We start from the raw sequence: 13427 nt of genomic DNA, 5'->3' as shown, positions 1-13427 counted from the left end.
ATCAAACCCTAAATAATATCAAAAAAGAAATAGGAGGAGAGAGACTCACACTCTCTATATTTATTCTCCTGTTGTATGAAAACCTCTCACAAAGAAATGATGAATGTACCTGAATGTTCAGTGAGATGATCTATTGATGTTAATAAAAGAGGAACAAACGATGAATAAAATCTCTGAAATAGTAATGAACACACCCAATACAAAAATTCAGAATAGATAAATCACCTCACAAATAGCTTTCTTTGAGGGATTCGCTTGAGGGAAACCCCATGATGTTGTTTCTAGAGCATTGTGTCTTGTAAACATTCAGTGTCTTGTAAGTCACACCACTCTTTTCACATGCTATGCCTCAAATGTATGAACAAGTCCCTCATGAGACAACTTTATATGATGAAGTTTGTCCTATTGAAAAAATGAGCACACAAAATCCCATCAGTTGTGTTGAGCAAGTGCCCATTACAGTATATGATGAAGTTTGTGTGCAAAATTGAAATTGAGCATGTGGAATCGAAACATCAATCTATTGAAGATTTTAGAGAGCTTATTAGAGTTAGTAGGATACACGATATAGAACTTGAGTTCTATAGGATTATATTTCTAGTCTTCATATTTCAACATATTTCAATTAATTCCAACTATAAAGAGACTATTTTGCACTAGTTTTGTAGTTGATATCCACCAGTGGAAACACTTCTTTGAGTCCAAACCTATTTGAGCTTTTATGTTGGCCAATTTTTTTAAGTCCAATAGGACTGATTCCTTAAATACACACCATCTCCTTTACTTTACTACCGTTCGAACCCTAACTGTATCAATTCTAGAATTTTAATCTGCTTAATAAGGTGGATTCAGCAAATAGGCAGAGATCAAAACATGTGCCAGAAAAATTAGTTCTACAGAAAGAACTTGTTCATTATTTCTTTTTAGAGGTTAATTCCATGTCACAAAATAAGACCTACAGAAAGAACTTGGTCATTATTGATAACATACTAAAAAAAATTAGCATCATTTCCAATTCCAGCTTCAACAGTTTAGTGTCCATTGTTTTCTCCCTTCGTAGATTATCTTCTCAGTTCTTGATTGTTTTCCTTCTTGTGCATTAGTGTTTAAATGTCTCTAATCTCAATTTTCCAAAAAATATTTTAGTGGTAGCTAATTGGTCTCAACAAGGTGTTTCATCAATATGTGAAATAATGTATAGGTCCATAGTAGTGGCTAGTCAGTTGTAATCATATAATAAACTCCCTGTTCAAGGATTCTAATGTAAAGAGTAAAATAATGCAGGTTGAATGTAACACAATTGAGTAGGAAGAAGAATTCTGTAGTAATGTTGGAGCAAGTGATGCAGAATTTTGAAAAATGACTTTTTCTCTTCAGATCAAGAGAGATGCAGTTAAGATAACTTCTACTCCTGCATTGAAAACTCATCTTGAAAGGAGGACACGGCAAGAAAGTAATAATCAAAGGATTTTAGAGATTCCCTTGACTGGTCAAAGGTGTAAATCCCATGATTATAAGAGTATAGAACTTCTAGGACTGGTGGAAGGGGCAAGTTTTCGATGGTTCCACTATGGAACTTTGAAGCTGGCAATTAAAGGATTAAGCAGTTATAAGAAGATAAAACATAGATATTAAGCAGTTATAAGAAGATAAAACATAGATATTTTTTTAATTGCAGAAATGAAGGTAGAATGTATTTTGAGCTGAATATGAAAGGAATGTAGAAGAATCATATGATTGTCTTATGGAATAAAAAATAAAAGGTACAGCTATCTGCCAAATATATTGTAAAATTTGATATTTTCCAGAAAAAATTATAAAGAGAAGGTGAATTTTAATCTTTCAATTGTTTATGGTTCAATAAGGTCTGAGGTAAAATGGAGTATTAAAAAATTTACAAAACCTTGAACAACTAAAATTAAATGTATAACCAATTGTCAAACCCACTATAAAATTTGATATATTTCTAAAAATATAATAAAGAGAAGTTAATTTTGTCCTTTCAAATGTTTACAGTCCTATACAAATTTAGATAAAGATTATTGAAACATTTGTAAATTCTTGAACAACTGAATCCAACACTTTCATGAATCCAAAAGAGATTTGTGTAAATAATTTAGTCTTTCCTCTTAATTATTTTGATTTTAAACAATTCTTAATCAAATATGCATTAATTGATATTGAATCTAAAATGGGAACCATTTCTAGGATGAATTGTGGGCAAGAAGACAACACCACAATAAAGAGATTAGATATATTCTTCTCAATCATGAATGGGCTTTGGAAATATAAATGTGTATTCATTTAGTTTTGTCACCCAAATCATTTGATTTTAAATAGTTTTAATGCTGCTTTTCACAAACATGTATTAATCAATATGGGTTCTTTAAAAAGAACCTTGAATTGGACCAGCCAAAGGCAAGGTTATATAACTATTAAGGAGAAAGGAAGAAAGGGATTTTTGCTGATGTAAAAAGCTAAACTTACATGTCTATAGTGCTGCAAAGAAAAGGTAATAGAATTATCACAATCAACCTATATTTGGGAAGAGTAGTTACAAAAAAGAAGGAGATCAAAGAAATAGAAGTACTATTCTTAAAAAACTGTTGACAAACGAAGAAGAAATAAATAATGATGATCAAGAGGAACTGTTCAAGGAAATATTGAAGTTCATTTCTGGTCTTGATAATCAATTATTGATGAAGTTATGCAAACAAAGAAACCAGAGTAAGCTATGTCACCAACATTTTCTTGGGTGCAAATAAATCTCATAGAAGTCTTCCACAAAAATTGGAATATTATAGGCAAAAAGATGTTTGATGCAGGAAGAAGAAAGTATTAATAAAGAAGTTGAACTAAAGTGATTCGATCTGAATTGTATGAAAAGAGATGTTGAATCCTTTGTGCCTTCACCTAAGTGAATTTTGTAAAACCATTAATAAATATTAAATTTGAAATTAAGTTTGGTTTTGCAATCCTTGGAAATTGTAATTCCAGAGGAATAGAGTGTGATCCCCTATGTGTGATAGTATTCATGCCTTGGTATACATAGAGACACAACCAAAGTCATAGCCCAATCACAAAATATTTGGTGATCAACCTAATGCTTTGGTAAGGCATAATCCCATTTTGTGTGCACCTAATCATCATCACCATAACCCCATTTAAGGGCAATGATCTTCAAGCCTTTAACTAAATGGCCTTCACTTTTAAAAGCTTCTATGAATCGTGGTCACTCCATCCCTTCCATGAAGTCATACACAATAGTATGGTGTATAATTAAAACTCTAAACAGGTTGTGAAAAAACAAAGGACTTGAATTTCTAGAAGCAATGATAACATCCATGCTAGAGAGTATAGTTTGAAGATATTCCATGGCATCTCCAATGAAGTACAAGAATCTTATGTTGAGTCTAACCTTCAAAAGTCATGTGTCAATAGAAAAATAAAAAGTATGTTTTACATAGAGAAGGAAGCTCACAATTTTCTAGCAAATACAGAGGAAAATGTTACAGGGATCACCATGTCAAACATGGACAAACAAGTTGAACAACTCTTGAACAAATTTTATGAAATGGGGTTGAGAGATCATAGTTTGTTCTCTTGGGTGCACAAATTATGCATAAAAGATGGGGAAGAAATTCCAGTAAATGCGCAATTGAATAGAATTAGACAAAAATTGGAATGAGGAGGGGTGAAAAATATTTAGAAATATTTTCAGCCAAAACTTCTGAGCCTTTGGAGACGTTATGCTAGAATGGAAGCCAATGCCATTTCTATTGACAACAAATTTGTGGAAGAGCTACGGAGTTGGATGAGAATTTGATTCCTTATACCTTCCTTCCTTGTTGTTTTCTTTATGATTTGTTTGAGGTGTAGGGTTTGGCTTTCAGTGATTGGGGTCAAGCTGGCTAGAGTTCTTTCCTTTGTGCTATCATTCAAACCTATATTGAAAACAATGGTGTGTGGCTAGAAATATATGACCGAGTGATAGCACCAAGGAAATAACTGCAACCAACCTAACCTTAATCACTAAAAGCCAAATAGTACACCCTAAACAAATCATAAAGGCAATAACAAGGAAACACGATATAAAGAATAACATTCTCATCCAACTCTGTAGCTCTTTCACAATTTTTTCGTTGCTGAAAATGACATCACCTTCCAATCTTGCATAATGTCTCTAGAGGCTCAGAAATTCTGGCTGAAAATGTTTCTGGAGGCTCATAAACTCTTCTTCCCCAATTTTTATGCATAATGCATGCACCTAAGAAAATAAACTATGAGCTCTCAACTCTATTTCATAAAACTTGTTCAATAGTTGTTCAACTTGCTTGTCCATGTTTAACATGGTGATCAAGTTTGCATATAAATAAAACTGAACATGTGAAATAGAAACATCTACCTATTGAAGATATTAGAGAGGTTATCAAGGTATGCATTATCCTCAATATAGAACTTGAGCTCTATAGCCCTAATCATGCCATCTTTAAGAAGAATACTTGTACACCCATAACGATTTGTACATAACCCGAAGAATGGAGTATGACATTAATGAATGTCGATACCCATGAGATGAGTAAAATCAAAATGAACAAAATATCAAAACCAATGAAATGATTCAAAAAAATAAGCACCCAAGCATCCAAAAGTTCAAAAGTATGCTTGTACATACCCTTAGCTAATTGTGAAAGATGAATGGACAGATCATGTATCGAAGCATGCTTCTACATGCTTAGAAAATGGGAATGGAATCAAATTGGGGAAACAAAAGGGTTTCTTAATATTTTCAAAAATTCATTTGGGGAATCAAAGAATGGTATGTTGGGAATGGAATCTAACTAGGGAAATGCAAGAGCCTTTGAATCTAAGTAGGGAAATGAAAGGAACCTTCGATATTTTATAGTTTGAAGTGGATAAATCAAAGGAAATGATATTTTATGCCTAGCATGCCAAGGCAACTATAAAGGAAGGTTTAAAATGGATTAGTTTGTTTGGCAAAAGACATATTCTCTCCCACAAATTTGTTGTATTTTTTGGATTTTTACTCTTTCAAAATAATTGTTTGTTAAAGATAATATTGATGAATCAAATTTTCACAAGGTACATTTTGTTATTACATGTGATGTTTCAATTTTAGATAATTTATCATTTATGATTTATATATGTGTCAACTAATTTTGAAAGTTATCTACATTATAATTAGATATAAACATGATGAGTGATGAGCGAATGCAATCAAATTTTATAGATTCATATTAATTTAACAATTTAATTGATCTGACAAACAATTTTTTGTTAATTCTAATAGCATGCCTAGAATCAATTTTGACCATTTGTAAATTCTTAAACAAGTGCAATAGTGATGCGGAAGAAGATTTCACAACTCACAATTTCAAATATAGGTGCTCATTATTTTTACCTCTATCAACAAACTTCTTTACTTTTTGAATCATCTTAAAGAGACTTTAATCACCACTTTTAAATATTCAACAAAAACTCGTAGCAACACAAAGATTACGATTTGACTTCCTTTGATTTTACAAGCACTTAAATGGTTAATCAAAACCACATTTATATTTCCATCATACTGTCAAATTTGGACAAATGACTGTATGGATATACGTTGCTAAATAAAAAGCATCATAAATAGCAGATTTGCTTGATTTAAAACCCAATAGAACTGAAACATGGAAAAAACTATTCTTACCAAAGGAGTCCCCTGCTGCACAAGCATTATTGGTGTCACCCGATATAAGTTAATCTGCAATAATCAGACATGAATCTCTTCCCTCAATTAGTCATCTTTTCGACTAATTTCTTCTTCTGAATAAATCATAGAACATCTAAGCAATAAATTAAAATCAGAATTCAAAAATCAGAAACCAATTCAGCCCATTAAATTATGGCAACTCCCAAAATCTGCATTCCATGTAGCAAGAAAACTCATGTTAAAAATCAGATTTTTCAGAACAAGAATTTTCTCTAATTCAAAATCATTACTACATAATAATTAAGTAACAAAACTGATGTTTTATTTTTCAGAACAAGAAGCTTGCAGATTTTAAATAATCATACTCCATAATCAATTTTCAAACAATGCCTTCAAACAGCTTTGGTACCCAAGGAAATGATTTTTCTTGAGCACTAATATATAAGACAACATGGTAATACATGGTAATGTGCAGCCCAATTCCATCTTCAAGAGTTAAAGTGTCCATTGCTTTCTCTCTTCCTAGATTATCTGAGACTCTTCAGGTTGAATCATATAACAAACTCCCTGTTCAAGGATTCTACTGTAAAGAATAAAATAATGCAGGTCGAATGTAACACAATTGAGGACATAAATACAAAAACTTCAAGTTCATCAAAGGAAAAGTTTTAGGAAAATGAGTAGGAAGCACATTTCTGTTTTTAGCAAAATTACCAGAATGATGTTGGAGCTAAGATAAAATTACTTCTGCATTGAAAACTTATTATGAAAGAAGGAGATGGCAAGAAAGCAACAATCAGAGGATTTTACAGATTCCCATGACTGGCCAAAGGTTGACAAACAATGATGGTCCACTAATGCATAATGGAACTTTGAAGCTCGCACATCGAAGAATTAAGCAGTTATAAGATAACACATAGATATTTCTTTCATGATGTGCAGTTTGAGATCAGGCACCTATGGGGGAAAATTGTTAATTCTCTTTATGAAACACTCCTAGTTAAATGTGACATTGGTCGAGCTTTGGATCCTAGAGATGTTGGTATTTACTCACGCCTTTCCTTTCCTCTTCAGGGCGGCACTCCCTTGGTCCCCCACAGCCGCTCTAGGAATAGAGCTAGGCAGCACTCTTAGCGTGTTAATCGTGAGGGGCATTGGACTCCTCCCGAGGCTGGAGTTCTTAAAATCAACATTGATGGTTCTTCTCGGGAAAATCCTAGTCCGATTGGTATTGGGGGAGTTGGGCGTGATAGTTCTGGTGACATTCAGTTTTTGTTTCCTATATACAAGGGTTACCATACTAATAACCTCATGGAAGCCCTGGCTATCTTGGTTGCAGTAGAATAGTACTGTCAACGTGGCTAGAGAAGAATTATCTGTGAGACTAATTCGCAGGTGGTTGTGAATTTATCGAATAGAAGGAACCTTGTGCATGTGGATTGGCATTTGGCTCTGGTTATTCAGTAGATCACATAGTTATGCAATTCTCTGGATTGTGTGTCTTTTATGCATATCCCTCTTGAGTGGAACGGTGTGGCTGATTGTTTGGCTAAATGGGCCTCCAAGCATGGGCCGGCTTGGAACATTATTGATCATAGGATGCTTCCCCTTGATTTATCTCAGATGCTGAATCAACTTGTGGACCAGGATAAAGCTCTATAGTTCTCTTTGTTTCTTGTGTTGTTCTGCTCTCTTTGGTATTCAATAAAATTTTTACCCCTTTTTAGTCAAAACATGAAAGGAATGTAGAAGAGTCACATGTTTTTCTTCTTGTGTGCATTAATAGATATTGAATCTAAAATGGGAACCATTTGAAGGATGAATTGTGGGCAAGAAGACAACACAATAATAAAGAGATTGGATGTATTCTTCTCAGTCTTGAATGGGATTTGGAAATTGTGTAGCTATTCATTTTTTTCACCAAATTATTTCATTTTAAATAGTTTTAATGCTGCTTTTCACAAGCATGTATTAATTGATATTGATTCTTAAATGTGAAGCTTGAATTGGACCAGCCAAATGTAAGGTGATATGACTATTAAGGAGAAAGGAAGAAAAGGGAGATGTAAAATGCTGAACTTATATGTCCATAGTGTTGTAAAGAAAAGCTAATAGAATTAACATAATCAACCTATCTTTGTGAAGAATGGTTACAAAAATAACGAAATCAAAGAAATAGGAGTACTGGTCTTAAGAAACTAAGTACTGTTCTTAAAAACAGTTGACAGCCGAAGAGGAGCCATTCAAAGTTCATTTCGTATCTTGATAATCAGTTATTGATGAAGTCAGTTGCAGAGAAAGAAACCAGAGTAGGTGTGTTACCAACTTTTCCTTGGGTGCAAATAGAACTCATTTAAACATCTGGATTTTTCCACAAATTGGAAAATTAAAGGCAAAAATATGTTTGATGTAGGAAGAAGAAAGTACTAATAAAGAAGTCGAACTAAAAGTGAATCGATCTGAATTGTATGACAATGGATGCTAAATCCTTTGTGCCTTTGCCCAAGTGCATTTTGTAAAACTATTAATAAATATTAAAATTGAAATTTACTTTGGTTTTGCAATCCTTGGAAATTGTAATTCTAGACGAACAGAGTGATACCATGTGTGATCCCCTGTGCGTGATACTATTCATGCCTTGGCTATCCCGTGTGTGATACTATTAATAACAACTATAACAACTTTCCGTACTAATAAAGTTATGAACACAGAAAATCAATTATTGAATTCAGCTTCTACAAAATATAACATTGGTATTTGACATTATTGATAAGATGATTTTAATTGGCTTGGTGTATTTTTTTTTACTAAAAGAGGGGTAAAAATTTTATTGAATATCAAAGAGAGCTGAACAACACAAGAAACAAAGAGAACTACATAGCTTTATCCTGGCCCACAAGTTGATTTAGCATCTGAGATAAATCAAGGGGAAGCATCCTCGGATCAAGAATGTTCCAAGTCGGCCCCTGCTCAGAGGCCCATTTAGCCAGACAATCAACCACACCGTTCCACTCACGAGGGATATGCATAAAAGACACAGAATCCAGAGAATTGCATAACTGAATGAGCTGCTGAATAACCAGAGCCAATGCCAATCCACATGCACAAGGTTCCTATTATACAATAAGTTCACAACCACCTGCGAGTCAGTCTCACAGAGGATTCTTTTCCAACCACGTAGACAACACTGTTCCACTACAACCAAGATAGCCAAGGCTTCCATGAGGTTATTAGCATAGTTGGCATAATCGCCGAATAATCGGCGAGTTTCTACTAATTGCCAAGTTTTTGGGACTGACGAGTTTTTTCCAAATTTAATCGTAAGAAAAAATCGCTGAGTTTTTGTGAAAAATCGCCGACTAATCGCCGAGTTTTTGCAAAAAATCGGCGAGTTTTTTAGAAAAACTCTTTTTTTTTTAAAATTTTTTTTTAAAAAAATTTTTTTTGTTAAATTTTAAAAAAAATAAATAAATTTGTTAAAACCAAAAGACAAAAAGCCTATATATATTATGTAAGATAGAGAGTTACAATATGCTAGTAGAGCTAGGAAGAGGAAAATGTGATTGTAATGATGTTTTTACTTCTAGTTTGACACAAATTATTTACTATTATGCTTCCCGCCATCAGCATTCAGCATGAGAATGTGATTTTGTACCCACTATGCATTTATATATATCTAAACTCCTGCTTCTTTCTTTTGTGTTCTCTATAATGAACTCATTAGATGCATCTTCTCATTGAAATTTGCAAAAAAATGTATTTTGAATTAAATTTTAGCAGTTTTTTTAGGTTCCCGAGTTTTTTTTTTAAATGGCCGAGTTTTTCCCGATTAAACTTTTGGGGGGCTCGGCGAGTTTTTGGATTTGGCGAGTTTTCCAACTATAGTTATTAGTATAGTAACCCTTGTAAGTAGAAAACAAAAACTGGATATTACCAGAACTATCACGCCCAACTCCCCCAATACCAGCCGGACCAGGATTTCCCCGAGAAGAACCATCAGTGTTGATTTTAAGAGTGCCCACCTCAGGAGGAGACCAACGTCCCTGACGATTAACTCGCTGAGGGTGTTGCTTAGCTCAATTCGCAGAGCAGGTGTGGGGGATCGAGGGAGAACAACCCTGAAGAGGAAAGGAGAGGCGAGAGTAAATACCAGCATCAATAGAATCCAAACCCCCGCCGATGTCACATTTAGCAAGGAGTGTTTCCTGAAGAAAATTAACAATTCTCCCCCACAAGTGCTTGGTGTATTTTACATGATCTTCAATAAGATGATTTTAACTGTAACTTGGAATTAAAGTCCAATAAAAAACCAACATCAAAGTTTGAGGAACTTAGGAATTCCATCTACCTGTGATTGCGCGTGTAGCACAAGGGAGAATGAAATAACAGAAAATCCTTACATCAGAAAAGAAATAGAGAAACCTTAATGCAAACATCACTCTGCATTAAAAAATAATTTGAAACTCACACAGGGCGTGAAGACTCACACAAAATGCGACGAATCCAATTGGTTACAAACTCATGAAAAAACATGACTGACACAAATCAGATTGACTCCAATTGGCCAAAGCTGAATTTCTCAACAGGTGAGAACGCCAGAAAACAACATAACCCTGATTTTCTCAGTTGTCAAGTTTAGCTTCTACATAACATAACATTGACATTTTAATTGGCTTGGTGTATTTGGATTTTTCATACATGCACCTACACTAAACCAAACCCACACCCAAAACTGAAAATTGGAACAAACAAACTCAATATACCCCTGATTGCGTGGGCAGCACAAATGGTAAATGGCCAGGGGAGAATGCAATAACAGAAAATCCTTACATCGAACCCAATTTAATATCAGAAAAGAAGTAGAGAAACCTTAATGCAAACATAAGAGTCTTGAGTATGCATTTTTCGCAGTTTGCATTGTCTATATAAGAGGACAACGATGAAGACTCCATTTGGTTAGATAAGAGGATAAATGGTGTAATCGTATAGTGGCCACAATTGAAGGGTTTTTCGGTAAGAGAAGACTTTTTTACAGTGGAGAACATCAGAGAACAACAAAGAAACGATGAACCTATCTGCTGATAAAATCTCCTAAGTAGTAATGAAGTTGAACAGACCAAATAAAAAAATTCAGATCGATTCACCAACCCAAACTAAATCCTCTCCTTAAGTTCAGACGTGAAGAATGTGTAAACAACAACATTTTTCTTAAAACACTACTAAATCCAGTCTATTTTTGTGTTACTCTGTCCAGTCCATCCATTTTTGTATTACTCTGTGCAGTCAATCCATTTTCTTAAAGAAGTATAAGAAGAATTGTACCTATTGCAGGGCTCCTATGACCTCTACTATTTTAAGGGCTTTCCAGATGCAAGAATGAAATATATACATTTAAATCTTAAAGATAATATTAAACAGAATGTTTGTATTAGAGGTGTGCAAAATAAAGAGACAAGGAACAAACCTGGGCCAGAATGACTTTGACAACCTCGGGCTTGAACTTGATTCCCTGCAGTATATGAGCCTCATTTATGACATAGAACTCCCTGAATTCCTCCACACATGTTGCCTCGTTTATGAATTTTGCAGGTGGTTTCAATCCCTTCACGTCCATTAGCTGTAGCACAAGTTTGGCTGTTGCTCCTGAAAGAGTTCTTATATCAGAAGGGAAATCTATTCGAAGGATCCTGCCTAATTTCCCTTCTGAATCATTCCTACACAAAATCTCCATAACAAACTCGATTGAACAGAATGCCCATACATAATTATACATATCAGCAGAAGACAAGTTGACACGCAGCGCAAGTTTTTGGACTAGATCATATGAATATTTTCTTCATTAATGTTTTGAATCATACTATATGATATGATTTATTGTCAGACAACAAGAAAATTCATAAGCAAAAGAAATAAAACATACAATATAATTTGAAACATTGATGAAAAAATTTGTTGACACAAACACTGCATTCCTATAAAATGTAGAAATCTGATAGTTCTGAGAAATTAAGTTACTGGCTTTGCCACCGAGGCGCTGAACATCATGCATAAAAGAATGATGCAGATCTGACTCTTCCCTCAACAGTGCTGGAGCTCCTCTGTATACTACTAACAAAATCTTTAGGTTCATCTCCACTTGAGGTAGACCTTTTGCGCGAGTTAAAGCCAGTATTCCATGACATGGGTCCATTACTACTACAACTCTGCTCTTCCTCTACACGTCTATTATATAGGCTTCTTTAGGGACATCTCCATCTCAGATGCAAGATGGGGAGATTTGGTAATTTATATATTTTCTCCACCAGTTCTAGACATGGAGTAAACAAAACTTCATGACATGAATTCAGCATTAGATCCTGTGTCAAATTTTACTTATTCTAGCGAAGACATTGTGTTATGTTTCCCTTGCAATCCATTGGGCTCATGATTAGCACAGCAAAAGAGGCATACCATATCAAAGGACTGATTGGCCTTGAAATCATAAAACTGGGTATCTAGATGGAGAAAAAGAAAAGAAGAGAAAACCCAGATGAAAGAGTGACCAAAATTTTCACTCCCACTAGAAAAAAAAACCTATCAAAAATTTCACCCAAAAACCATATTCTTGTCCTTTATAAACAGGGAAACCTTGAAATTGTTTACATGCTACACGCACTCCCTAAATCCTCTCCTTGGGTTCTTAAAACTGTCATCTATTTATTTACACAACTCTCCCATTTTTGTCATGCCTCGTGAACAATTCTCATGCTGCATTTGCAATTCTTGCATGCAATTGCACAAATTCTTGCCTGCAATTGCACATTTAATCAAGTTTCTGTGCAAAATGAAAGAAACATCTACCTGTTAACGCAAAACCCTCTGAAATGAAAGGCTCTGCAGCCATGGGAGTTCACGCAAAACCCAGATGAAAGAGTGAACAGGGAAACCTTGAAATTGTTTACATGCTACATTAATGGCCAACGATTCATTAAAAATAAAGTACCTAAGCATCTGAAAGTTCAGAAGCATGAAAGATGAATGACCAGGTCATGTACTAAAGCATGCTTCTACATTCCCATTAAAGGGAGAGGAATGTAGCCGTTGTTTTTCCAGATTCGAATTGGGGAAACAAAGCGTGGTATGCGGGGAATGGAATCTAACCGTTTTTTTTTTCAAAATTGGGGAAAGGAAAGGAGTTTTTAATATTGGAGAAATGAAAGGAAATGGTATTTTATGGGTAGCTGTGTCAAAGGCTTACAAAGAATGGTTTTATTTAGGAAAAATACATATTCTAGTACAAATATTGTTTTTCTTCGGTTTTTACCCTTTCAACATAATAGAATAATAGTTTGTTTAAGGTAATATTTATATATTTTAAGGATGAATCAGATTTTCAAAAGATATTTTTAATTATTATATGTGATGTTTTAATTTGGTTAGTTTATCATTTATGATTTATATGTAGTCAATTAATCTTGAAACTTTTCACATAGCAATTAGATAAGAACATGATGAATGGTTGAATACAACCAAATTTTATGATTTCATCTAATTAAACAATATAAACATAAATAATTTAATTGATACACTATTTTTTTTTGTTGATTTTAATAGAATTGTGTCTAAAATCAACTCTGACCATTTGTAAATTGTAAAAAGTAAATTATAAATTTTTAGAGGACTATATTTAAATCATGGGACTCCATTTATGTGAGCATATTTAAATCTAAATTGG

General features: G+C 33.9%; 1 protein-coding gene across 3 annotated transcripts in view; it reads right to left on the bottom strand.

The window, feature by feature from the left end:
* The window catches only part of LOC149563784 (uncharacterized), a 31687-nt gene extending 18962 nt beyond the window's left edge, over positions 1-12725 (bottom strand). The window contains exons 1-3 of one of the 3 annotated variants that reach the window (XM_089824072.1): positions 11729-12723; positions 11178-11356; positions 5711-5764 (exon numbers count right to left, since the gene is read on the bottom strand). In XM_089824072.1, coding sequence (XP_089680198.1) covers positions 5711-5764; positions 11178-11356; positions 11729-11903 — 408 coding nt within the window. In that variant the 5' untranslated portion in view covers positions 11904-12723. Of the gene's footprint in view, positions 1-5507; positions 5765-11177; positions 11357-11728 lie in introns of those variants that run through there. The other 2 variants (XM_089824073.1, XM_089824071.1) reach the window with 2 other exon arrangements.
* Between the last annotated feature and the right edge of the window lie 702 nt (positions 12726-13427).

Source organism: Cupressus sempervirens, chromosome 4 (assembly GCF_028749045.1).
Source record: "Cupressus sempervirens isolate cs-2001-9-10 chromosome 4, ASM2874904v1, whole genome shotgun sequence".
NCBI lineage: Eukaryota > Viridiplantae > Streptophyta > Pinopsida > Cupressales > Cupressaceae > Cupressus > Cupressus sempervirens.
The sequence above is the reverse complement of the archived record's forward strand: the minus strand, read 5'-3'. Positions and strand labels throughout refer to the sequence as shown.